Source organism: Monodelphis domestica, chromosome 4, assembly GCF_027887165.1.
Source record: "Monodelphis domestica isolate mMonDom1 chromosome 4, mMonDom1.pri, whole genome shotgun sequence".
NCBI lineage: Eukaryota > Metazoa > Chordata > Mammalia > Didelphimorphia > Didelphidae > Monodelphis > Monodelphis domestica.
The window spans coordinates 425,585,680-425,611,074 of record NC_077230.1 but is presented as its reverse complement, the minus strand read 5'-3'; the positions used below and the strand labels follow the sequence as shown (position 1 = coordinate 425,611,074).

Below are 25,395 nucleotides of genomic sequence, written 5' to 3'. Positions count from 1 at the left end.
ATATCATATGACTTCTTGACCATTAGAGCTGTAGCTACTAAGCTCCTGAGGCAATGAACCATTCCTTGTGCAACCGTGTCAAGGATAGGACTGTAAAATGCAATAGCCCTCAGATTTAACCCAAAATACTGTGCTAATATTCCAGAAGCAACACCTTTTGCTTCATGGACATACAAGTGGAATTCTTTCATATAATCAAGTATTCCCAAAATTGGAACTGATAAAATAGCTCCTCTCAACTGTGACAAAGCATGTAAATGTTCTTTATTTAATTGCAATGGTTCTTTAATATCTTTCTTTGTCATATCAATCAAGCACTTGGAAATATGAGAATATCCTACTATGTACTGCCTTGAGAAACCAGCAACCGCCAGAAAAGCTCTTAAGTTCTTTCTTAGTTCTAGGGGTGCCTAGCTTCTGTATGTCTGCCCTCCTTTTATTAGATATTTTCCTGGTGTCCCCCTCCAGGACTAATCGTAAATATTCAACTGGTGGTAGGACCCATTGAATCTTCTTTTTAGAAACTTTATGTCCCCTCTTATAAGGTTCTATCAATAATTTCTTTGAATCTTCCAAACATGTTTTAGGGTCAGGAGATGCTAGCAACAAATCATCCACATAGTGTATCAATCTGCTATGTTTGAAAGTTATGGTAGCTAGATCTCTCTGCAACAGTTGACAAAATATTGAAGCAGACTCGCAACATCCTTGCACTAATCTTGCATAGCATAGCTGGGTTTGTCTCCATTGGAAAGCAAAAATATTTTGAGAATCAAGGTGCAATAGTATAGTGAAGCAAGTGTTGCTCAGGTCCAACACTGTGTACCACCTAGACTCTGCAGGTATTTGAGTTGTGATATTGTCTGGAGATGGTGTTATAGTGTGTTTTTTTTCATATAAAATTATTCACAGCCCTTAAATCCATCACAAATCTCCAGGCAGGAGTTCCATCTTCATTTAGCTTATTCTTTTTAATAGCTAATATTGGGTAAATGTATTCAGATACCATAGGTCTCAATATACCTTGCTCAAGCAAACTATTTATGATAGGTGTTATCTCTTCTCTCGCTTCTCTACTCAATTTGTATTGTGGTATCTTAGATGGTATTCCTTCCCTGACCTCAATCCTAACAGGAGTAATAGATTTAATCTAACTCATATCATTTTGATATTTTGCAAACACCCCTTGTGGTATATCTGTGGGTATGTCACACATAGAAGTTACAACTTGAATCTTTTCAGGTTCTTCTTCAAGTTGTTCTAATAGTGATAGTGCTTCAGTGAATTCCTGGATAGATGCAATTAAATCTCCCCAGATTTTTCTGACTGGGGTCTGTCATCCCCAGTCCTACTTCCCTCAGCCCAGAAAGACTGAGCACCCGGGACTTGGGCTCCATGTGAATGTCTTTGTCAGCCACAGGAACTGAAGCTGAACTTTTCCTAAGGCCTGGAGGAGTTGTGATCTGCACCAGAGAAAGGGGTGTCCTTGCCATTGAAATCACAGGTTTTTGGTCTCTGGCCTCCTGCCTTGCCAAGGTCTTAAACAGGCCACTTCCAAACCACTTATTTGGTTATAAGTTAAGAAAAAGAACCAACACAGTCATTTTCTGTCTATTCTCTGCACAGCGCCACTGTCCAAACCTAACATTCTCACCTCCAACAATACTGCAGTGGAGACCAACGACTTCTCAATGACATGCAATGCTACGGGTCAAATTCACGCTTACCAGTGGTTCTTAAATGGACTTGCCCCAGGTGGTAACAGGATACAGCTGTCACCGGATAAGAGGACACTCACTATCCGCAGTCTCAGAAGATCGGAAAACAAAGGGCCCTATGTGTGTGAAATCGAGAACCCATTGTTTAGGAAAAGGAGTAATCCATTCACATTGAATGTTACCTGTGAGTATATTGCTTCTTCCTATATGGTGCCTTCTTATAGCCTGGTGGTGTGTTCCCAGAGGCCCAGGCTAATTCAGTCCCTTCTCTGAGAGCTAAAGAGGTAGGCTCTGAGGTTCCCAACCCCCTTCATCTTTAGGGAGCCCAAATTGGCCTTGCCATGTGTTCTGGTTGAGGGTGGCCAGCCAGGGTGCTGAACTGGAGAAAGCCCTAAGATCTTCCAAGTTCAGATCCACACTGGAAAAGTAGAAGATGAGTTGTGAATTTCCCAGCTCAAAGGAGGATCAGGGAGACACAGTGGTTCTTGGTGATGGGTTATAGACTAGGAGATGCCCCCTTATTTCTGCCATAATCTCAATATGGAATCCTTTTCTTTCTTCCAGATGGCCCAGATATCGCCACAATTGTACATTCAGCCAATGAGTACCCTACTGGGGCAAATATTACCTTGAGCTGTGTTGCTGATTCTAACCCAGCAGCACAATTCACTTGGTTACAGAATGGACAAAGGATCAGCAACTCAGCCACATTTTCTGTTATTGCATCCCTGAGTGATGCTGGCACCTATACCTGTACTGCATCTAACTTATTCACTGGTTTGACTCGTACTGCAACCAAGAATATTACAATCTATGGTGAGTATCTGGATTGGGCCACCAACTTTGTGTGGGGCTCTCTTTCCCTGGCATGACAGAAATAGACAAAAGTGACACTTCCCCCCCCCTGGTCCCATGGCACAGTGCATTGTGGTAGAAAGAGCCCTGAGCTCAGAATCATAAAACTTGGATAGAATCCTTTCTTTTCTGTCTACTCTCTGTGTAGTAAATGACTCCTCCTTTTGAGGCCTCAGTTTCTTTATCTGGAAAAATGAATTACATTTTCTCTGTATATAATAGCATTCTATGAGTAAAGGTCCTTTTTATATGGTAGGTATAAAAAGCATGTGAGTTTTCTTCATCATCCTTGTTATTGATATTGTATTATTCTCTTCTGTCCTAGTGATATACAACCTTCTTCATCTCCCAAATTCTAGGACCGCAGGTTCAATGACTGCCCAATACTCTTTCCTTCAATCCCTTTCCCTTGGTGCTGTGGATCCACGGAATATTTCTATTCTTGGTTGGAGTATAAGCTATGGTCATGCAATGGGGCTGGCCTTGATTCCCCTTGGTAGGGAAATTCTGGAGATGGAAAGGAAGATATAAACTTTGTCTCCTTTCACACAAAGAGATTCACCATTGGACATATATTTTCCTCTTTGTGGCATTAAATGACACATGGAAGCATGTCTCTTGTGAATCCTGGTTCTGATCTATTGGCTTTAGCATTCAGTAGCTGGATCCACTGTAGAATTCCTGCTGCCCAATTAATTCACTGGTCTGACTTTCCTATGTACAGATGACAGACCCTCCATTCCCATAATCACATTAATGTACAGCAGGACCATAGAGAGATCATCTCTGGCCTTAGTTTCCTTTTATTTCATGTAGTTTTATTGTTACAAACCTTAGGGGTATCCCAACTTCCTGTCCCTGCCTCTAGGAATGTTCTGAATGGAGAGCAGGGGGGAGAGATAGAATTGTGAAGTGGGGAAGTGACCTTGGGGAAGTCAGACACCAACAGGATATACTTCAGAGGTGGAATGATTTTTTATTGGCCTCAATCTGTACATGAGGATGATGAAAGCATACATTTTAAATGATCATATAATTATCTCTGTGTCATTTTCTTTTGTTAACTATTTTCCAATTACCTTTTCCCCTGGTTCATGTAGCACCTGAGAATGTTGCAGGTTATGTATTTGACACCTGTGGTTTAAAAGAGCTTTTTCTTAACTTATTTCCTCAATCTTTTATTGGAGGATTAAGCAATGGGGAATGGGAGGTGGCTAATGTTCATGTGACAAGGCATAAGACTTAACATTGGCTCATCTGACAACCACAAGATCAAAGAGGAGGAGGTTAATTAAGCATGTGAACTGGTATAGAATCTGGTCTGACAAGGTGGGAACTAGGACCCTGTGGCAGCCTATCCAGGAATTCTTCTGACCTTTGGACTGTAGATTTGAAGAGTGGTCAGAATTAATAGAGTACCTATTAAATACAATGATCAAGAACTACTATGCCTATGAATCCCGTACATGAGTTCATATGTTGCAATATTAATACATTAGTAACTGTTTCAAGATTAAAATACACCTATAATGTCACATGGACAATCAAGGAAATCTATTTCCCAAGCTTAAAAAATATCTGTTGCAACTTACACCCTGTTGCATCCTATTTCTGAAGGGAGGCAGCTGATTTCATAGGGAGTCCGTAGTTTTTTGTAGAAAGTGAGTAACTTATTATCATGGGTCTTCTGCAATCCTTGTTAGCCACTGCATTGATCAGAGGTCCCAAATTTTTCAAAGTTGTTTGCCTTTACAACATTGTTGTTATTGAATAAATTACTCTTTTGGTTCTACTCACTTCATTTTGCATCAGTTCATACAAATCTTCTGAAGTTTCTGTTCGTGAAACAGAACTGTCCCTATGAGTGACTTGGATCAAATGAAATAACATATGAAAAGAGCTTTGTAAATGGTGACCATTATTGTTCGACTGATTATACAGACAAGCAGAAAGCATAATTTTGTAACTGGAAGGAAAAGAGAAAAAGAAAAATTGGAAATATAGGGATGGCAAAAGCAGATAGGATGCAGAAGTAGCTCAGGAAGCTGGCACAGAAGATGGAATGTGATAAGATGAATACTATTGGGGATTGATATCAGGTCTTATCCTGGAATAAAAAAGTCCAAATCAGAAAAAATCACTGGCCTCCATGGGGCAGTGACTGGTACAAATGCCACAGAAAAAAGTTAAATTAATGGGGGATGGTTGATTTAAAAAAGGGGAAATTGGAGACAAACTATTAATGCCATGTTGGATTGCATAAAGAGACCTTGGGGATGATTGAGAGATCCACAAACTCATTATCATTTGGAAAGGTAACAGGGCAGTTGAAAAAAACATCATGCAAACTTTTTTTAACCCTTACTTATTAGCCATAGAATTCATTCTGTGCAATGGATGTTAAGTGAGTGGCCCAGGGTCATATAGCTGGGAATTATTTGAGGTCAGATTTGATCCCAGAACCTCTGATCTCTAGGCCTGGCTCTCAATCCACTGAGCTACACAACTACCCAACCACTAATGCAGTCTTAAGAGAAGCATGTCCACTTCCAAGAATAAGGAGATAACTGTCCTTCTGTACTATCAGATGGCACTTGGATTATTGTATTTGGTTCTAGAAGACACAATTTAGAAGGGGCTACAGTGAACTGGGGAAAGTTCATCCAGATTGGTGAGGGATCTGGAGTCTCTGAAGATCAATTGAGGGAACTACATATTTGAAAAAGTAATAGAAAGCTTTGGGGAGAGGCCTGATAGCAATATTCTAGACTCTTATGTGGAAGAGGATTTAGAAGTGTTCTGTGTGGCCTCAGAGGGCTGAACTAGAATCATAGAGGCAAATGATGATGGAAAGCAAAACCCTTATGTGTGAGGAGAAATTGTTAACAAGTAATTATAGAGTCATGTACAACTCTTCCTGACTCCATTTCTTAGCAGAGATCCTGGAAGGTTTTGCCAGTTCAATGTCCAACTCATTTCACAGATGAGGAAACTGAGGCAAACAGGGTGAAGTGACTTTCCCAGGGTCACACATCTATTGAGTGTCTGAGACCAGATTTGAACTCAGAAAGATGAGTTTCCTGACTCCAGTCTCCATCCACAATATCTCCTAGCTGTCATTTAATCATTAATTAGCACTTAATCCCCAAACCTGGCTCTATTTGGGAGAAAAAGCAAAAAGTAAGCTTGCTTCCTTCCCCAAATACTTAATCATTTCTCACCAATCCAAAGTTTTCTGCAGTGAGGTTGTAACTTTGATCAGTCTTGATTACTGGTTCTGGTCAACATCTTGGTGTATTTAGCCTGTCTAAATCAACTACTAACACTTAAGAATAGTTTAGGGAGAGTAAAATGTAAAGAAACTGAACAAAATGAAACTACATGTCAAAATTTTATGGTCACCAGAGGGCAACAATTAAAATTAAATTATGATGCTGGTAGTATCTTGAGTAGCTTTATTATATCAGAGTAGTGATAGGAAAGATAGGGAAATGTAGAGAAGAGGGAGAGAGGGAGAGGGGGATGGGTGGGTAGGGAGTAAGAGAGAGAGAGAGAGAAAGAAATAAAGAGAGAGTGAGAGAGAGAAAGAAGAGCAGCAGCAGTTCCTCGGTCTAACCTTATAAGTAGCTTTCTCCACCCACTAGCTCTCCCCAATCACATCTAAAGAACCAATAATAGTTCCTCAGTTTGCCTGGCAACACCCAAGTGGGCAGTTTCTGTGGGATCAGTTTCCCCTCTCCTTGGTTTCAACTTCCTTTCTCTGAGGGTTTGTCAATACCTGGACATTTCAATGGTAAATAACTTACAGGTCACTGATTGATGATATCCAAGAAACACACATAATCTGGAGGGAAAATTCCTTTTAACACTAAGTGTCTCTTTACCTTTCTCCCATTTTCCCTTCTCTTTACCAATACTACTACTACTACTACTACTACTACTACTACTACTACTACTACTACTACTACTACTACTACTACTACTACTACTACTTACTACTACTACTATTGCTTCTACATTCATTTAATGAAATTATCAAACTCCAAACAATCTCATAATTTAAAATGTTGCACAACCTAATGATAAACTAAGTGTGGAAAAAGACTCCTGAGAAAGATCCACCACTCCATAGGCTAGCTGAGTAGAAGAATAATAGTGTATATGGCTGAAGGACTAACTTTGAGGTAGTTGCATGTCAGTGATGAGGCTTGATAATAAGGGAGGAGGAAAGAAACCCTGGTGCCTGAGAAGAAATCTTGAAATTTAAGAAGCTCTAAAGACAAGACTTTTAACTGTTCTCTTAAGTATCCCTTCTTTCTCAAGGAGCTCAGTTGCTCTGATTGAGACCTCTGTCAAATCATGTCTGATATTTATTCAGGGTCAACTACCATAATCTTACAGAGCACACATCCTCAGTATCCAATCCCTGCAAATAAATTCAGGGACCAACAGAGTTATCCACCAGTGGGTTCTCCTAGTGGCCTCATTGCTCTAAAAGACTCCTTCAGTCTCCATTTCTGTGCCTTTTCCCCTTTGGAGCCATGGACCTCCAAGGGTCAGGTTCCCCCTTTACCTAACTTACTAAAGGGACCTGGGAGTCTTCCTTCCCAGTCCTAGAAAGAGAGAAAGCCTTGCCCTATTCTGAGCCACAGAGTGGCAAGAGCCATCCATCCCAACCTGGCCAATTCAGACTCGCAGAAGAGGATTTGTTTCCCAGGAGTCATATTCTCACCCATACTTCCCCCCCTCTTGTTTTTGGCACTGTTTGTGAGATGTGGGTGTCTTCCCTTGGTGAGCTTTCCTGTGGAAGTTCTGGAATCCTCATTCCCTTTTCCTTGACTAGAAACAGCTACTAAGGAATCTTGTTAAAGAGAAATCAGAAACACAGGAAGACTTTATGAATTGGGGGAAATCTGAAATAGATTAATAAGGCACCTCTCATGCCAGTCATCTAGTGCTAAAGTTGCTGGATCAAGCAGGAATTGGAACACTGAGGAAGCATTTCCTTCTGAGGATGCTGGTAACTCTCCAGTTCTCAGGTCTCTCCCACAGCTTTCTCCTTTTCCTGCATTCTCTTTTCTTAGCAACAAGATGAAAGGGCTCAGTGAATAGAAGGGCCAGGACTGAAGTGAGGAGGTCCTGGCTTCAAATCTGTCCTAATTCACTACCTATATATGTTACCCTGGTCATGTCACTTACCACCAATTCCCAAGCCCTTATACTCTTCTACTTTAGAACCAATATTTAATATATATTCTATATCAGAATTTAAGGGATTGTTTGTTTCTTTTTAATATGAGAATCCTGGGCCCCAGAGCAAGAAATGAGGAAGACAATGATGTGCACTCCCTGTACCCACTTTACAAGACAGACATTCTACATTTGGTCTTTTACTCCTTCAAAAATTTCCAGGGTCAAGAGGGTTTTTTTTTGGATGTTCTTTACACCTTTTGCCCTTGGAGGATTAGGATTCTTGCATGTTGGTGGTCATTGTTCTCTAAGCTCCTGCCTCAAGGGCTTTGCCTTGGGACTATCTGTCCTTCCCTTTCAGAGGACTGAGTGAGGGTAGGTAAATCTCTGATGGTTTTTTTTATGTGTAGTTCCTGCTTCAAAGCATTTTGTCCTAAGGTTATCCTCCTCAGTGGTTGCCTCTTGGATTTTCAACTGCAACATGGGTTTTGCACTAAGTTCATCATCCTCAACTCTGCTTTGGCTGCCCTTTTGGCTGCCCTTTTGCTGCCCCTGCTGCAAGGAATGTGTTATTCAGCTTTGAGTCTCACTGCCAAGGCCAGGCACAGCCCTCAGGGGTATTCTGTGGTGCTTTCAGTCATCCCCTGAGACTTTGGAGATTTTCCTGGCCCTGGCATTGACTGTGGATCAGTAGTTGTTGTGGGAGAAGATGTGGTCAACTAGTGCTTTGATTTAAGCAGTTTCTCTCCCTTATGGCATAGGAATCCACACTCACTGCCTACCTTTCACACTGTGTCCAGTAGGCGAGGCCCTTTACTCCTTTGGTTCTGATTTCTGTCCTTTTGAGATGCTTTGTAATGATTGGTTAGAAGGATATTGAGAGAAGCTCCTGCTATGCTGCCATCTTGGCTCTGCCCCTGTTGGTTTCTAACTGCTCCCCCCTATGGTTCCCCTGGTCATTCCCACTTCAATGGCTCACCTATTGAGATCAGCTTTATCCCTTACCCCCAGGGAATCTATTGATCCAAACTGAGTAATCTTCTAGGCATAGATAAATGAGATGATACTAATTACAAGAGTTTCCAGATACCCAGCACTTTAAAGTCTACTAAGCAATATAGCATCTCATTTTGTTCCAAAGCACAAGTATCTTTATTTGAATGGTAAGGAAACTGATGCTGATAAGTAGCACTAGACAAACACCAAGCCTCCTCCTTTCCCCACCTCTCACATTATTGATCCTATTCTTATTTTGCATTCATTAATTCATCTAACTGACCTGGGCCACAGAGGCCATTCACCTCTCCACAATATTTTTTACCCACTTGCTCAGGACAAAGTCCCTAGGCTCTGGACTAGAGATACAGAAAAATGACTCAGTCCCTGTCCCCCTCCAGGAGTATGTTCCAAACAAGAGGAGGCAAATTTGACTGAGACAGACAGTATGGTTCAGAATCACTAAATTTCCCTTTCAGAAAAGGAAAATTTGTTCAGTTATTTCAGATGTGTCTGTGTTTTCATGACCCTATTTGGTGTTTCTTGACAAAAGTTCTGAAGTGCTTTGTTATTTCTTTCTCCAGCTTATTTTATAGATGAGAATACTGAAGCAAACAGGGTTGATTGAGTTCTAGGGATGCCAGGTGCAATGAAGCTTGTAGGTTATGCCCAAAGCATTAACAATCATGACAATAATAGTGATGTGAAGCCAGGACCATTATCGTTTTGATGATGTGATGTGGGATGGCCCACCCTAGGAATTATTTCATTAAGAAGAGCTTTTGTTACTTCCCGCCTTTTTCTGTTCTTCTGGGCAGAGCTTCTACCTACTCAATAAAGGTATCTACAAAAACTGAGGATTGTAAACCTTAAAATTTCTTAGACTTATGAATGTTGGAAATTTCCCCATTTCCAACATTAGGTAGGGAGGATCCTTCTCCTCCCTACTTAAGACTACCTTAGGACAGAAACCTTTTGCTGAACAATGGAAAGGGCTTTGATCTATGCTTAAGCATAGAACAGGAAGTTCTTTGAGTCATGATTGATTTTAGAATTTATACAATAGAGATACTTGGAATGACAAAACCAGGTCTTGGAACTTCCAATCTCCACCCTACTCAGGGTAACAGGATTTAGGAAGGGCTGCAGCAAAGGATCAAGATTTAATTATTTGAGATTATGACCTTCAACAGACATGTGCAAAGCCGCAGACCTCTGGGTGGTCCTGGGTTAAGCTAGTGCCACCATTGGCACAGGGAAGACATGGACAGTGATTGGCAGATGTGAGAACTGAGGGGAGGGAACTTGGATGGTTTCCTTAAAGATAGCGGGGTCTGAGAACTAGGGTGGTTGGAGAGGTTTTGCTCTGAGAGGTTGTGCTCTGAGAAGCTTGCTCTGAAGGAAGCTGGAGGTGGAGGCCCCTGAGACTGTTTCTCCATTTTGGTCACGTGAGTGATAGGGACTGATCTCTTTTCTTTGCCTCAGCTAACTAAGGGCTTGGGCCTTTTGGCCCAGCCTAAACAGAGGGGGTATTTAAGCCCCATTCCCTTCTCTCTCTCTCTCCCTCTCTCTCTCTGACTGCTACAGAAACATAGACTGCTACTCTGAAACATTTTGTAGTAATGATCCAGAGTCCTTCCTGTCCTGGTAGTTCCACTTAGTGGACAGAAGGAGACAGCAAGAGAGGAAAATCTGAGGCCAGGGATGATTGAGCCAGCCTGATTTACATCTGATTATAGAGGGGCAAATGTTGGAACTCATCCTCACCCATGAAGGGATTGGGTTGGATGTGTGCCTGTGCTGGGATCCAGTTAATCCAACTATTCATAAATCATTGCATTTTTATTTTTGTTTAGCTAACTGTAATATATCAATTTTCATTATTAAAAAGAAGTTATGTTTTCTCACGTGAGCTTCTTTAGGATTCTGGATTTGTAGTTTGGACATTTGCAGTTGTATTACCTAGCCAGCATTGTGCAGTTTGAATTAAAAAAACCTTTTATTTATGTCTGCTTCTAGAAAAACTCATATTTTTACTTAATAGTAGTTTATAGAGATTATAATATTTAGGCAACTCAAATAAACTCTTAAAACACCTGTTGCTTCTTTAAGTCTTAGTTGTAATATATCTTATTATCAGATCAAGATTTATTCCAGCTATCAGCCAACCTCTCAAGTTTTTCAAATTATATCTCTGTAGTTTAAATAAGGTAGCTGAAAACTTTTATCTGTTTAAAATATTTTGTTTTATTGGTCCCTTAATATAAATATAAAATGATTACAAGCACTTTTGTTCTCCTTTCTGTACCTGAGGAAGGGGATAAATTACTTTTGGAATGTTTTAGGACAGTAACTGCTTGACTGCACTTGTAGTCTGTGAAGATTTTTCCTTTCTTTCCAATCCTTTTTTAACGCTTTAGTTACATGTTTTTAAAACCTTGATATTAAATCTCTCTCAGTATATTAATGAAAAACTTAACAACTTCTAAATTGACTTTGTTTAAAGTTCTCTAACAATGTTTCCTTAAGATTCCAGTTTTCCTTTCATACTTCTGCTCCATGCAGAATAAAACATTTAGTTTTTGTCCCTATTACTCTTACTATAAGTATGGGAGAGGCGACTACCTTTTACCTAGACTTAATAGCCTAATAATGAATCTTATTTGATTTCGAACTGGTCAAATTTCCTTTGCCAATTGCACTATACATAATCTGCATAAAAATTAATTTTCTTCACAGCACAATTTCATACATATTTTGTATTCATCTATTATGACATCATAACAAATTACATTTGAATAGATATGTTTCTTCTTATTCATAGCACATATATTCCCTATCAAGTATAACATTGTTTACATCTTCTAACATTAGCCATACATCACATACTTATCAACTATGCAAATTCACATATGCTAATTACCAGTTCTGAACTTCTACAATCTCAATGCTAACATGTTGCTGTCTTTGAAGGATATCTCATTTTGAAATTCAACATTTAATTCTTAGAAAAAAGTTCTCCACTATAACTGTTGAGTGACTGAATTTGACATATAAATATCTTATGTTTTAGTAAGCATCCATTATGGTTTTTTGTCTTTTAGAAAGGAAAATTCCTCTTGGTGTCAAGCTGTCTATTAATTACCTTCAACCAGTTCTGAACTTATTTCAATCACTATCTCTTATTGGTTCTAGTGTTGATAAACAGACCTCTGGCTTGAACAGAATTGAATTTAGCTAACATTTCACTTCTAACTGAGACACAATCATCACCATAAAATTCCACTCATCACAGTACATTTCCAGACTAATTAGCAGTTTTCCAAGGTTGCCTATATAGATCTTTAATATCAAATCTAAGAGAAGAGCCAGATTGGGGGATAAAAGGCCCCTTTGTAGGTTACAAATCATTCTTTCTCTCTTTTTTTTGTCTGGATGGGCCCTTTCTAAAACAAAATGAAAGAAGATTTATGGAACATAAATTATTTCTTTTCGGCGGAGGACTTTGAAGTACTTTTTTGTAAATGGCCAATTAGGGAAAATGCGAACACAAAACTTAGGATGCAGATACGCATCGAGTCACACATAATAAACATTAAACACATACTAGGGAAGCATGCTTTTAAGAGTTAAGGTGTTTACGCAAGATCTTGAGGAAGAAAGAAAAAGGAAGAAGAAATGAAAAAGTCCATCTTGTTGTTTCCAAAGTACTGTCCCTTTAAAACTGTTAGAGGTGAAAAAAGGTTTTGGCTCTATGAGCCTTAAGTGTAAACATTTGAAAAGGCAGGTGACAAGGGATTGAAAAATGGGCTTTTCTCTGCTAGAGTCGAGAATCTGGGGGTCATGGAGTTGGAGGATGAGGGGGACCCCTCATTCCTGACCATCCACTCCTCCTTTCCTCAGATGGAAGGGTTACTGGTGGTTGTCTAGCCCATGGGGATGTTATAAGATTTTAATTCTGGGCTAACTTTTTCTTCTGTGTCTAAATCTACCATCCTTACATTACGGAACCACAGACCGCAATTTTGAATAAACTCCAAGAATTAATCAGCTGTGACTTGCTTATTTTTCTCTCCTTTATTCCACTTTTCTGAAAACTGTGTTTAATTATTTCAGTGAAAAGTTTTCTTTCTTTCAATTCACTGTGTCCCATGGCAGCCCTTTTCTTCTCCTACCTTAACCTGTTATGAACGGCTCCTCTTATATTGGGAGCCCTGGATTAATCCCCCCCACAAACCTTGCTCTGTCCATGGGGGGCCTGGGACCTCTTCGGGGCGGGGAACCTGATCCATTCAAAACTTTTAGGGTTAGGGGAAGGGGATTTAACTTGACAGGAATGGTCCTGTTCCAGCACCAGAAATGCCACAGGCAAGGTCCAGCCTCACTCGAGACTCCAGGGGTTCCCGACAGGTGGCAAAGGATCAGTCAAAATAACAAATGGAAGACAGCTTAATCATTGCGGTCATGGGATTGCTTTGCATCTGATAGCTGCTCTGCCATCCCCAGGCTTGGTGTTTATTTTTATGCCCATTTTCTTTGCACATAGATACATTAGCTAACACACATGTTCAAAGAGAGATAATTGGAAAAGTGATACATTAACTTTTAACAAATCACTTGATTAACATTCTATATTCATATATTGTGATTACAGACAGCATACAAGATAAATGATTTCATCACAGGTGGCTTAATTTTCTCATTACCCTGTGAGAAGTTTTAAGCTTACAAACAATCAAGGAAAATTACTTATTGCTTTTAACGAAATACGATAATTATCAACAGTTCTTAAAAGACAATTCAACAATCATATCATTGAGGTTGAGGGGTACTGGAAACATAATTCAGATTTCATATCAGACTGGTCATTTCTCAGGGTTCTTACTAGGGAGTTTCCCACTGGTGACTTACTGGTTTGTGTAATCCAGTCACTGAGGCATATTGAAGCTTGATGAACTTGTACTTATTGTATGGTTCTCTATGATTGATTTGTGTGCTGGCTTCATGAGAATAGGTTTCTGTGAGTGAAAAGTTTTTGGGCTTGGCCTGTAGCTGTGGTTTTACTGGGGATTATGTACCTAAGTAAAGTTTAACACATGATAGTCTTTTGGGATTGGGTTTGAGGGTCTGATCTTTCAGTGATGTTTTAGAGAATTAGAGTACAGGTGTTTTGCTCTGGCATTATTCCTTTTCAGACCAGGGGAAATAAAAATCATGTCAATTAAGAGGTCATGCAAATGGGGGCTGAGGGGACAATCACATCTTCCCAAGGGCCACACTGTGGCCTCCTTAGTAACACACGTGCCTCTGTCAAGGAGTCCTGGCCTGATGGCTCCCAGCAAGCCTGTTTATAGGTCTTGGCATTGTGGCAGAGTCAGTCCAGAAATCCTGTTCAGTTCAGTTCTCCAAGGCATCCCAAATAATTTTTGGAATGAAATGAGCAGGGAGTCAAGTCCATTAAAACTGAATCCTGTTTGGTCTGTGTAGTCAAGGAAAGCCTCTGGAGCTATTACCTTGAGATGCAGCCTGCTGACAGCTCTCCTCCATCTCTCTTTTTCTCTAGCCTACCCTCTCCCTGTTCCCTTTGCTGCCTCTCCATTTTTTCTTGCTCTGTCTTCTTAGAACTTATTTCCTTAATTTTGTGGGTTACATACTCTAGGTCTAGCAACTCTTCTAAAAACAGAGAAGTAAAAACTGTTTCCTAGAGAAAGAAGTTGAAAAAAAAAAGGAGGAACAATTAATAACTCTGAAAAGAACAATGAGATCCACAGCAGTAAATACTGTGTGAAAGGCATGTTTGGGCCAGGGAGGGGAGACTAGGGCCTTAGAGAAGGTCAAGAAATTGAGGAATCATCTTGATTTCTCTCCCACATTATGGGAGGCAGACTATGAGAGAGGAGAGTCCGGGGCCACAGAATCCTACTCTCCTATCTTTCTAACAAAAAAATAGTAGAGTTCCCAATCAGAATCACCAAGATTCCAATCATAATCCCTGCCCCTTCTGAAAAAGAAGCCATTACCTCCTCTGAAGAGTTGATCTGTGGGGGCAGCTGGGTATCTCAGTGGATTGAGAGCATGGCCGTGGAACAGGAAGTCTTGGGTTCAAATCTTGCCTCAGACATTTCTTAGCTGTGTGACCTTGAGCTAGTTACTTAACCCCCATTGCCTGGCCCTTCTGCCTTGGAAACAATACATAGTATTGATTCTAATGCAGGAGGTAAGGGTTTAAAAAAAAAAGAGTTGTTCTGTGATAGACAAGAGATAAAAGGGTACCAGAATGTTGCTGTAAGGAGAAAAGATACTGACACATTAGGAAATAGTCCCTCCCTGATCAATGTAACCACTGAGCATCCCCTGGCAGGGGCATCAAACTCATTATAACTTGACCAGTCTTTGGAGACATGTCTCCCCTCCCCCTCAAGTCTTTTCTTCTTTGGGCTAAGCATCTCTAGTGCCCTCAATTGGTCTTTCAAATACACATGTGTGTGCTCATGTCTCTTCTCTGCTCATGACTCCCTACTGCCTACAGACTATCCTTGAGTGTTCTTGGTCTGGCTCCCTTCACAAAAGGGCATCAGACCTTTCAGATACTTCTGGCCATGCATTGTGTGCTCAGACAGCCTGGGTCTGCCTTTGGTACCCAGACTCATACTCTGTACTTTCCTTCCTCTGAACATTTGTTTGGCCTATTCTCAGGATTTATACAGAGCTTTTATATATGGTCTCATTTCATCCAACAACACCAGGAGGGAGAGATTATTTTACCCATTTAACAAATCAGGAGACTGAGACACAGATAGGGACTTGCTAGTAACACACACAGCCAGTAACATTTTGAGACAGAATTTGAATATAGATCTTTCTCACTCTTAGTCCAACACTAGTCACTATGTCATGTCAGTCACTGGATCCATTGATGCTGCCAAAACACCTTCCAAAAAGTCCTACCATGACCTTCATGCCCAGGAACATGCTCACTGTTTCTTCATATTCTCCCCCCACTACAAAAGGTGGCTAGCTGACCTCAGATTTGTCACCTTCCCGGCCAGTCTCACTTGGCTTTACTGGATACAAATGGGAGGCTCATTCTTCCTCTCCTTATACTTCCCAACCAAGACCCTGGGATGGAGTGCAAGCTCTACCAAAATAACAAGGTGAAAGGTCAAGGAAGCTGAAATATTTTTAACTTATGAATGTCAATTTGGAAATTAATTTTAAGACAGCTGGCCATGGATGACACAGGACAGAAGCCTGTCAATGCTCCTGGATGTGCCCCAGGCTTTACTCTGGTACACACACCTCTCTCAGTGGCAAGGCCTACCTGCTAACTAGAGATAAGGAAAGGGCTCCCCTTGGGTCATGAAGGCTCAGGGAAGATTAGTCCCCATTAGCTTAGATTCCCAGCATAAAACCTCATCTGAGCTTGAAGATCACCTTCAATATTCTCATTCTCATCTTGTAGGGTAGGAAACACCTAAGGAAAGAGAAGAGCCCAAAGCAGGGAATTCCAGAATCCAGTAAATGGGTATGAACTGCCTCCTGGGGTGGCAAAACACAGTCCTAGGCAGGAGAGATGTTATTGTGGGTTTGAAATCTCCAGCCTTGAACCAGGTCTCACCTGACTCCCAGCCAGAGACTCATCCTTTCGTATCCTGATAAGAACTGATCTATTCCCTCTCTCTTCCTTTCCTCTTCTTTCCTCTTAAGAGTTAAAGTAAGTTTCCCTTTCTGAGCACAATTTCCCCATGGCCTGTCCCTAGTCTATCTTCTCCAGTTTCTCCCAATATTCTTTTTTTTTATTTTTTTTTTATTTTTTTAATAGTATTTTATTTGATCATTTCCATGCATTTTTCATTAAAGACAAAGATCATTTTCTTTTCCTCCCTCCCACCCCCCGTGGCCGACGTGTGATTCCACTGGTATCATATGTGTTCTTGACTTGAACCCATTGCCATGTTGTTAGTATTTGCATCAGAGTGTTCGCTCCGAGTCTTTCCTCTGTCATGTCCCCTCAGCCATTGTAGTCAGGCAGTTGCTTTTCCTCGGTGTTTCTACTCCCTCAGTTTGTCCTCTGCTTTTGGATAGTGTTTTTTTCTCCTTGATCCCTGCAGATTGTGCAGGGACATTACACCACCACTAATGGAGAAGTCCATTACGTTCGATGATACCACAGTGTTCTCCCAATATTCTTAAGAAGATGTCAAGGTAAGGAATCCTGGCTTCTGGAAGTCCAGGCTAAGGAATCATAAACTCTTGGTAGTTCTGCCAAACTAGAAAGGCCTCAAATCCAAGTACAGGTGTTGGATGAAGTAGTCTGTCATCCCCAGTCCATGTGAGATTTGAGGTTTTAAACTGTAGTGATTAAAATAGTGGAAGATATAAATTGTGTTAGATATAAGGGAGGGTGAGTAAATTTGACCGGAGAAATATGTTTCACTACAGTGTCTTGGGTTTTAAAATCAAATATAAGGTGGTTGCCAGGGAAATATTCCCAATTATTCAAATACCCAAGTCAATTGGGTTTTATAAAGATTTTCATTAACAATACAATTTGTAATCAAAGAAAGAGAGAGAGAGTAAAAAAGGAATAAGTATGAAGGGTCTCAAAGCCAATATGGCCTAGACCTGAGTCTTAAAAGAGAAATCAGTCAGTTTTTTATAACTCACCATAAGATCTGTCTAAGTAAGTATTTCTAATGACACCAGGCCAGCAGCATCTCAGCTGCTTTCTCAGAGTCTTCCAGACAGAGATTGTTTCAAAGGGCCTCTCTCAAGAGCCTCCAGAGCTCCTACCCCAGAGGGACAGAGCCCCTCAGAGGAGCTCCTCAAGGAGCTCTCCTTCAGAATGAGAATCAGAAACCAGATCCCCCACCTCTTGTTCTTCTCTGAGCTCTTATTTTTAAGGACAAAATCTCCTCTGTCACCTCCCCTAAGTCCTTACATCTACCAATCACTGTAGATGTTTCTAAAGGACCACCCATTCTTAGTCCACACCTAAGAAGGTGTGGATTTTTGAGTAATTAACACCAGGAAAGCTCTGAGTAAGTTTTCCAGTTCTTTGTTCCTTGTAAATTCACAAGTTGCTTGACCTTTATAGGTACTTAGCTTAAGAAAAGTATGGGTTTAAGTACTGTTCATTGTTCAGAAAAGAGTTTACAACTTTATCTTCCCCTAGGGCAGACCCAGGTAGGTATAGTAGAATTCTCACATTCCTGCTTTAAGTAGAGTTCACTGCCCAAATGGGGAATGGTCTTAATCCAATCTTATAAAGTAGGGTCTGGAAATTTTAAGGTTTACATCCAGCTTGCCTCAGCCCAGCAAGACTGAGAACCCAGGGCTTGGGCTCCATGTGAATGTCTTTGTCAGCCACAGGAACTGAAGCTGAACTTTCCTAAGGCCTGGAGGAGTGGAGATCTGCACCAGAGAAAGGGGGGTCTTTGTCTTTGCCTTTGAAATCACAGGTTCTTGGTCTCTGGCCCTCAGCCTTGCCAAGGTCTTAGACAGGCCACTTCCAAACCACTTATTTGGTTATAAGATAAGAAAAAGTACGAATACAGTCATTTTCTGTCTATTCCCTGCACAGTGCCACTGTCCAAACCTACCATCATCACCTCCAACAATACTGCAGTGGAGACCAAGGACTTCTCAATGACATGCAATGCTACGGGTCAAATTCATGCTTACCGGTGGTTCATAAATGGACTTGCCCCAGTTGGTAGCAGGATACAGCTGTCCCTGGATAAGAGGATACTCACTCTCCGCAGGCTCACAAGAAGGGAAAACAAAGGGCCCTATGTGTGTGAAATCGAGAACCCATTGTTTCGGAATAGGAGTGATCCATTCCCACTGAATGTTACCTGTGAGTATATTGCTTCTTCCTATATGGTGCCTGCTTATAGTCTGGTGGTGTATTCCCAGAGGCCAGGCTAATTCAGTCCCTTCTCAGAGAGCTAAAGAGGTAGGCTCTGAGGTTCCCAAACCCCTTCATTTTTAGGGAGCCCAGATTGGCCTTGTCATGCTTTTTTGGTTGAGGGTGGCCATCCAGGGTGCTGAACTGGAGAAAGCCCTAAGATCTTCCAAGTTCAGATCCAAACTCTTAGAGTACCAACTGTGAATTTCCCAGCTCAAGGGACGATCAGGGAGACACAGTGGTCCCTGGTGATGGGTTACAGACTAGGAGATGCCCTTCTTTCTACCTTAATCTCAATATGGAATCCTTCTCTTTCCTCCAGATGGCCCAGATATCGCCACGATTGTCCGTTCAGCTGGTGTGTACCCTACTGGGGTAAATATTACCTTGAGCTGTGTAGCTGATTCTAACCCACCAGCACAATTCACTTGGTTACAGAATGGACAATCTGTCAGCAACTCAGCCATATTTTCTGTTATTTCATCCCTGAATCATGCTGGAACCTATACCTGTATTGCATCTAACTCATTCACTGGCTTGACGCACACCGCAACCAAGAATATTATAATCTATGGTGAGTATCTGGATTGGGCCACCAACTTTGTGTTGGGCTTTCTCTTTCCCTGGTATGAGAGAAATAGACATAAGATATTCTGCCTAGTCCCATGACACAGTGCATTGTGGTAGAAAGAGCCCTGAGCTCAGAATCATGAAACGTAGATTGAATCCTTTCTTTTCTGTCTACTATCTGTGCAGTAAATGACTCCTCCTTTCATAGCCTCAGTTTCTTCATCTGGAAAAATGAATAATATTTGTTCTGTGTATAATAGGATTTTAGGTGGAGAAAGTCCTTTTTACATGGTAGACACAAAATAAAAACGTTAGTTGTCGTCATCATCTTTGTTATTGATATTGTATTATTCTCTTCTGTCCCAGTGACATACAACCTTCTTTGTGTCCCACCTTCTAAGACTGCAGTTTCAATGACTGCCCCATACTCTTTCCTTCAGTCCCTTTCCCTTGGTGCTGTGAAACCACAGAATATTTCTTTTTTTTTTAAATATATTTTATTTGGTCATTTCCAAGCATTATTCGTTAAAGACATAGATCATTTTCTTTTCCTCTCCCCCCTACCCCCCATAGCCAACGCGCAAGTCCACTGGGCATTAGATGTTTTCTTGATTTGAACCAATTGCTTTGTTGATAGTATTTGCATTAGAGTCTATCCTCTGTCATGTCCCCTCAACCTCTGTATTCAGGCAGTTGCTTTTTCTCGGTGTTTCCACTCCCACAGTTTATCCTTTGCTTATGAATGGTGTTTTTTTTTCTCCTGGGTCCCTGCAAGTTGTTCAGGGACATTACACCACCACCAATGGAGAAGTCCATTACGTTCGATGATACCACAGTGTGTTTGTCTCTGTGTACAATGTTCTCCTGGTTCTGCTCCTCTCGCTCTGCATCATTTCCTGGAGGTTGTTCCAGTCTCCATGGAATTTCTCCACTTTATTATTCCTTTTAGCACAATAGTACTCCATCACCAACATATACCACAGTTTGTTCAGCCATTCCCCAATTGATGGGCATCCCCTCATTTTCCAGTTTTGGGCCACCACAAAGAGCGCAGCTATGAATATTTTTGTACAAGTCTTTGTGTCCATTATCTCTTTGGGGTACAGACCCAGCAGTGCTATGGCTGGGTCAAAGGGTAGATATTCTCTTAGCACCCTTTGGGCATAGTTCCAAATTGCCCTCCAGAATGGTTGGATCAGTTCACAGCTCCACCAGCAATGAATTAATGTCCCTATTTTGCCACATCCCCTCCAGCATTCATTACTTTCCTTTGCTGTTATGTTAGCCAATCTGCTAGGTGTGAGGTGATACCTCAGAGTTGTTTTGATTTGCATCTCTCTGATTATAAGAGATGTAGAACACTTCTTCATGTGCTTGTTAATAGTTTTGATTTCTTTATCTGAGAACTGCCTATCCATTTCCCTTGCCCATTTATCAATTGGAGAATGGCTTGATTTTGTGTACAACTGATTTAGCTCTTTATAAATATGAGTAATTAAACCTTTGTCAGAGGTTTCTATGAAGATTTTTTCCCAATTTGTTGTTTCCCTTCTGATTTTAGTTATATTGGTTTTGTTTGTACAAAAGCTTTTTAGTTTGATGTAGTCAAAATTATTTATTTTACATTTTGTGATTCTTTCTATATCTTGCTTGGTTTTAAAGCCTTTCCCCTCCCAAAGGTCTGACATGTATACTATTCTGTGTTTACCCAATTTATTTATGGTTTCCTTCTTTATGTTTAAGTCACTCACCCATTTTGAATTTATCTTGGTGTAGGGTGTGAGGTGTTGATCTATTCCTAGTCTCTCCCACACTGTCTTCCAATTTTCCCAGCAGTTTTTATCGAATAGTGGATTTTTGTCCCAAAAGCTGGGATCTTTGGGTTTATTGTATACTGTCTTGCTGAGGTCGCTTTCCCCCAGTCTATTCCACTGATCTTCCTTTCTGTTTCTTAGCCAGTACCAAATTGTTTTGATGACTGCTGCTTTGTAATATAGTTTGAGGTCAGGGACTGCAAGGCCCCCATCATATGTGTTTTTTTTCATTATTTCCCTGGATATCCTTGATCTTTTGTTCTTCCAAATGAACTTTGTTATGTTTTTTTCTAAATCAGTGAAGAAGTATTTTGGTAGTTCAATGGGTATGGCACTAAATAGATGAATAAGTTTGGGTAGGATGGTCATTTTTATTATATTGGCTCGTCCTATCCATGAGCAGTTAATGTTTTTCCATTTGTTCAAGTCTAGTTTTAGTTGTGTGGCGAGTGTTTTGTAGTTGTGTTCATATAGTTCCTGTGTTTGTCTTGGGAGGTAGATTCCTAGGTATTTTATTTTGTCTAAGGTGATTTTGAATGGGATTTCTCTTTCTAGTTCTTGCTGCTGAGCTGTGTTGGAGATATATAGAAAAGCTGATGATTTATGTGGGTTTATTTTGTATCCTGCAACTTTGCTAACGTTGTTGATTATTTCAATTAGCTTTTTGGTTGAATCTCTAGGATTCTTTAAGTAGACCATCATGTCATCCGCAAAGAGTGATAACTTGGTCTCCTCCTTGCCTATTTTGATGCCTTCAATTCCTTTATCTTCTCTAATTGCTACTGCTAGTGTTTCTAGTACAATGTCAAATAGTAGAGGTGATAATGGGCATCCTTGTTTCACTCCAGATCTTATTGGGAATGCATCTAGTTTATCCCCATTGCAGATGATATTAGCTGTTGGTTTTAGATATATACTGTTTATTATTTTTAGGAATGACCCTTCTATTCCTATGCTTTCTAGTGTTTTTAATAGGAATGGGTGTTGTATTTTATCAAAGGCTTTTTCTGCATCTATTGAAATAATCATGTGATTCTTGCTAGTTTGTTTGTTGATGTGGTCAATTATGTGGATGGTTTTCCTAATGTTGAACCAGCCCTGCATCCCTGGTATGAATCCTACTTGATCATGGTGAATGATCCTTCTGATCACTTGCTGGAGTCTTTTTGCTAGTATCCTATTTAAGATTTTTGCATCTATATTCATTAGGGAGATTGGCCTATAGTTTTCTTTCTCTGTTTTTGACCTGCCTGGTTTTGGACTCAGTACCATGTTTGTGTCGTAAAAGGAGTTTGGTAGAACTCCCTCTTTGCTTATTATGTCAAATAGTTTGTATAGTATTGGGATTAACTGTTCTCTGAATGTTTGATAGAATTCACAGGTGAATCCATCAGGCCCTGGGGACTTTTTCTTAGGAAGTTCTTTGATGGCTTGTTGGATTTCAATTTCTGATATGGGATTATTTAGGAATTCTATTTCCTCTTCTGTTAGTCTAGGCAGTTTGTATTTTTGTATATATTCATCCATTTCTCCTAAATTGGTGTATTTATTGCCATATAATTGGGCAAAGTAATTTCTAATGATTGCCTTAATTTCCTCCTCATTGGAGGTGCTGTACCCCTTTTCATCTTTAATGCTGTGAATTTGCTTTTCTTCCTTCCTTTTTTTAACTAGATTGACCAGTACCTTGTCTATTTTGTTTGTTTTTTCAAAGTACCAGCTTCTTGTCTCATTTATTAAATCAATAGTTCTATCACTTTCGATTTTATTAATTTCTCCCTTAATTTTTAGGATTTCTAAGTTGGTTTTCTGCTGGGGGTTTTTAATTTGATCGCTTTCCAGTTTTTTCATTTGCATTTCCAATTGATTGATCTCTGCTCTCCCTTGTTTGTTAATATAAGCATTCAGGGATATGAATTTACCTCTGATTACCGCTTTGGCTGCATCCCAAAAGGTTTGAAAAGATGTTTCGCCATTGTCATTTTCCTCGATGAAATTATTAATTGTTTCTATGATTTCTTCTTTAACTAAACGGTTTTGGAGTATCATATTGTTTAATTTCCAATTGGTTTTAGATTTGGTTTTCCATGTACCATTACTAATCATTATTTTTATTGCCTTGTGATCTGAGAAGGCTGCATTCATTATTTCTGCTTTTCTGCATTTGTGTGCTATGTTTCTGTGACCTAATGTATGGTCAATTTTTGTGAATGTGCCATGTGGTGCTGAGAAGAAGGTGTATTCATTTTTATCCCTATTTATTTTTCTCCATATGTCTATTAATTCTAATTTTTCTAAGATTTCATTCACTTCTTTTACCTCTTTCTTATTTATTTTTTGATTTGATTTATCTAAATTTGATAATGGTTGGTTTAAGTCTCCCACTAGTATGGTTTTATTGTCTATTTCTTCCTTCAATTCTCCTAGTTTCTCCATTAGAAATTTGGGTGCTATATTATTTGGTGCATACATATTGATTAATGATATTTCCTCATTGTCTATAGTCCCTTTTAACAAAATATAAATACCTTCCCTATCCCTTTTGATCAGGTCTATTTTTGCATTGGCTTTATCAGATATCATGATTACCACTCCTGCTTTCTTTCTATCAGTTGAAGCCCAGAAGGTCTTACTCCATCCTTTAATTCTGACCTTGTGGGTGTCAACCCGCCTCATGTGTGTTTCTTGAAGACAACATATGATAGGGTTTTGGATTGTAATCCATTCTGCTATTCGTCTACGTTTTATGGGTGAGTTCATCCCATTCACGTTCAAAGTTATGATTGTCATTTGTGGACTCCCTGGCATTTTGATTGCCTTCCCTAATTCTAACCTTTTCTTCTTCGGCTCTACCTTTTAGTCCAGTGATTTACATTGAAACAGTCCCCCTTGTTCCCTCCCTTGATATTTCCCTTTCTAGTCCCTCCCTTTTTGTTCCCTCCCCCTCCCCCCTCTCTTTCCCTCCCTTTTTGTTCTCCCTCTCCCCCTCCCCCCCTTGGTTTTCCCTTCTCCTTACCCTTGTTGGGTAAGATAGAATTCAAGATCCCAATGGATCTGGATGTTTTTCCCTCTCAGAGCTGATTTCCCTGAGATTGAGGTTTAAGTAACCCCCCCCCCCTCTCTTCCTCTCCTTCTTATAGGAGTTTTCTTCCCCTCCCCTTCCCATGTGAATCTTTGTGTGAGAATGATTATTCTATTTGGTCTTTCTTTACCCCCTATTTATACATTACATTTTCCCCACATGTTAGTATACATAGGTTGATAAAAATGTAGTCCTTATAGAAGAGAGTTTGAGTAAAAGAAGAAGATAACATTTTCCCCTTTCCTTAATATTTACCTTTTCAGGTATTCCTTGCTCTTTGATTTTCGGTATCAAACTTTCCACAGAGCTCTGGTCTTTTCTTTGCAAAAAGTTGGAAGTCTTCTAATTTGTTGAATGCCCATACATTCCCTTGGAAGTATATAGTCAGTTTTACTGGGTAGCTGATTCTTGGTTGGAGACCCAGCTCTCTTGCCTTTCTGAAGATCATGTTCCATGCCTTACGATCATTCAGAGTAGAACTTGCAAGGTCTTGGGTGACCCTGATTGGCATTCCTTTATATCTAAATTGTCTTTTTCTGGCTTCCTGTAGGATTTTTTCTTTTGTTTGATAGCTTTGGAATTTGGCAATTACATTCCTGGGAGTTGTCTTTTGGGGGTTTAGTGTAGAAGGTGTTCTGTGAGCTCTGTCAGTGGCTGTATTGCCCCCTTGTTCTAGAATCTCTGGGCAATTTTCTTTGATTATATCTTGTATCACCATGTCCAGTTTGGTGTTTATTTCTGGCTTATCTGGGAGTCCAATTATTCTTAAATTATCCCTTCTCCCCCTATTTTCCAGATCTATCACCTTGTCGGTGAGATATTTTATGTTCTCTTCTAATTTCTTGGTACTTTGGCTTTGCTTTATTGATTCTTGCTCTTTTACACGATCGTTGTCTTCCAGCTGCCTGATTCTGGCCTTTAAAGCCTGGTTTTCTTTTACAGTTTGGTCAAACTGGTTTTGTAGATGCGTGAATTTCTTTTGCATTATTTCCAACTTTTCCTCCCAGAAGGCTTCCATCTTTTTGGTCATTTCTGATTCAAATTCTTCATAGGTTTGTGGAGAGTTTCCATTTCCTTTGGAAGGTTTTGGAGGATTTTCTTTTATATTATCTTCTGTCTGCTCTGTATTTTGTATTTTGGCTCCATAGAATGTGTCCAAAGTCGCCCCTTTCTTCTTATTTTTCTTGGTATTTTGGGGCTTCTGTGGTTCTGTGGAGTTTGCCATTTCTGAATGTGGAGGATTAGTTTTTCTTGTCTCTT

General features: G+C 40.1%; 1 protein-coding gene across 1 annotated transcript in view; it reads left to right on the top strand.

Annotated features, from left to right (window-relative positions):
* The window catches only part of LOC103092368 (uncharacterized), a 1,666,349-nt gene that overhangs the window by 349,414 nt on the left and 1,291,540 nt on the right, over nt 1-25,395 (top strand). Inside the window, exons 36-39 of the mRNA XM_056825346.1 lie at nt 1,627-1,902; nt 2,283-2,534; nt 18,343-18,618; nt 18,992-19,243. Of these exons, the coding sequence (XP_056681324.1) occupies nt 1,627-1,902; nt 2,283-2,534; nt 18,343-18,618; nt 18,992-19,243 (1,056 nt within the window). The remainder of the gene's footprint in view (nt 1-1,626; nt 1,903-2,282; nt 2,535-18,342; nt 18,619-18,991; nt 19,244-25,395) is intronic.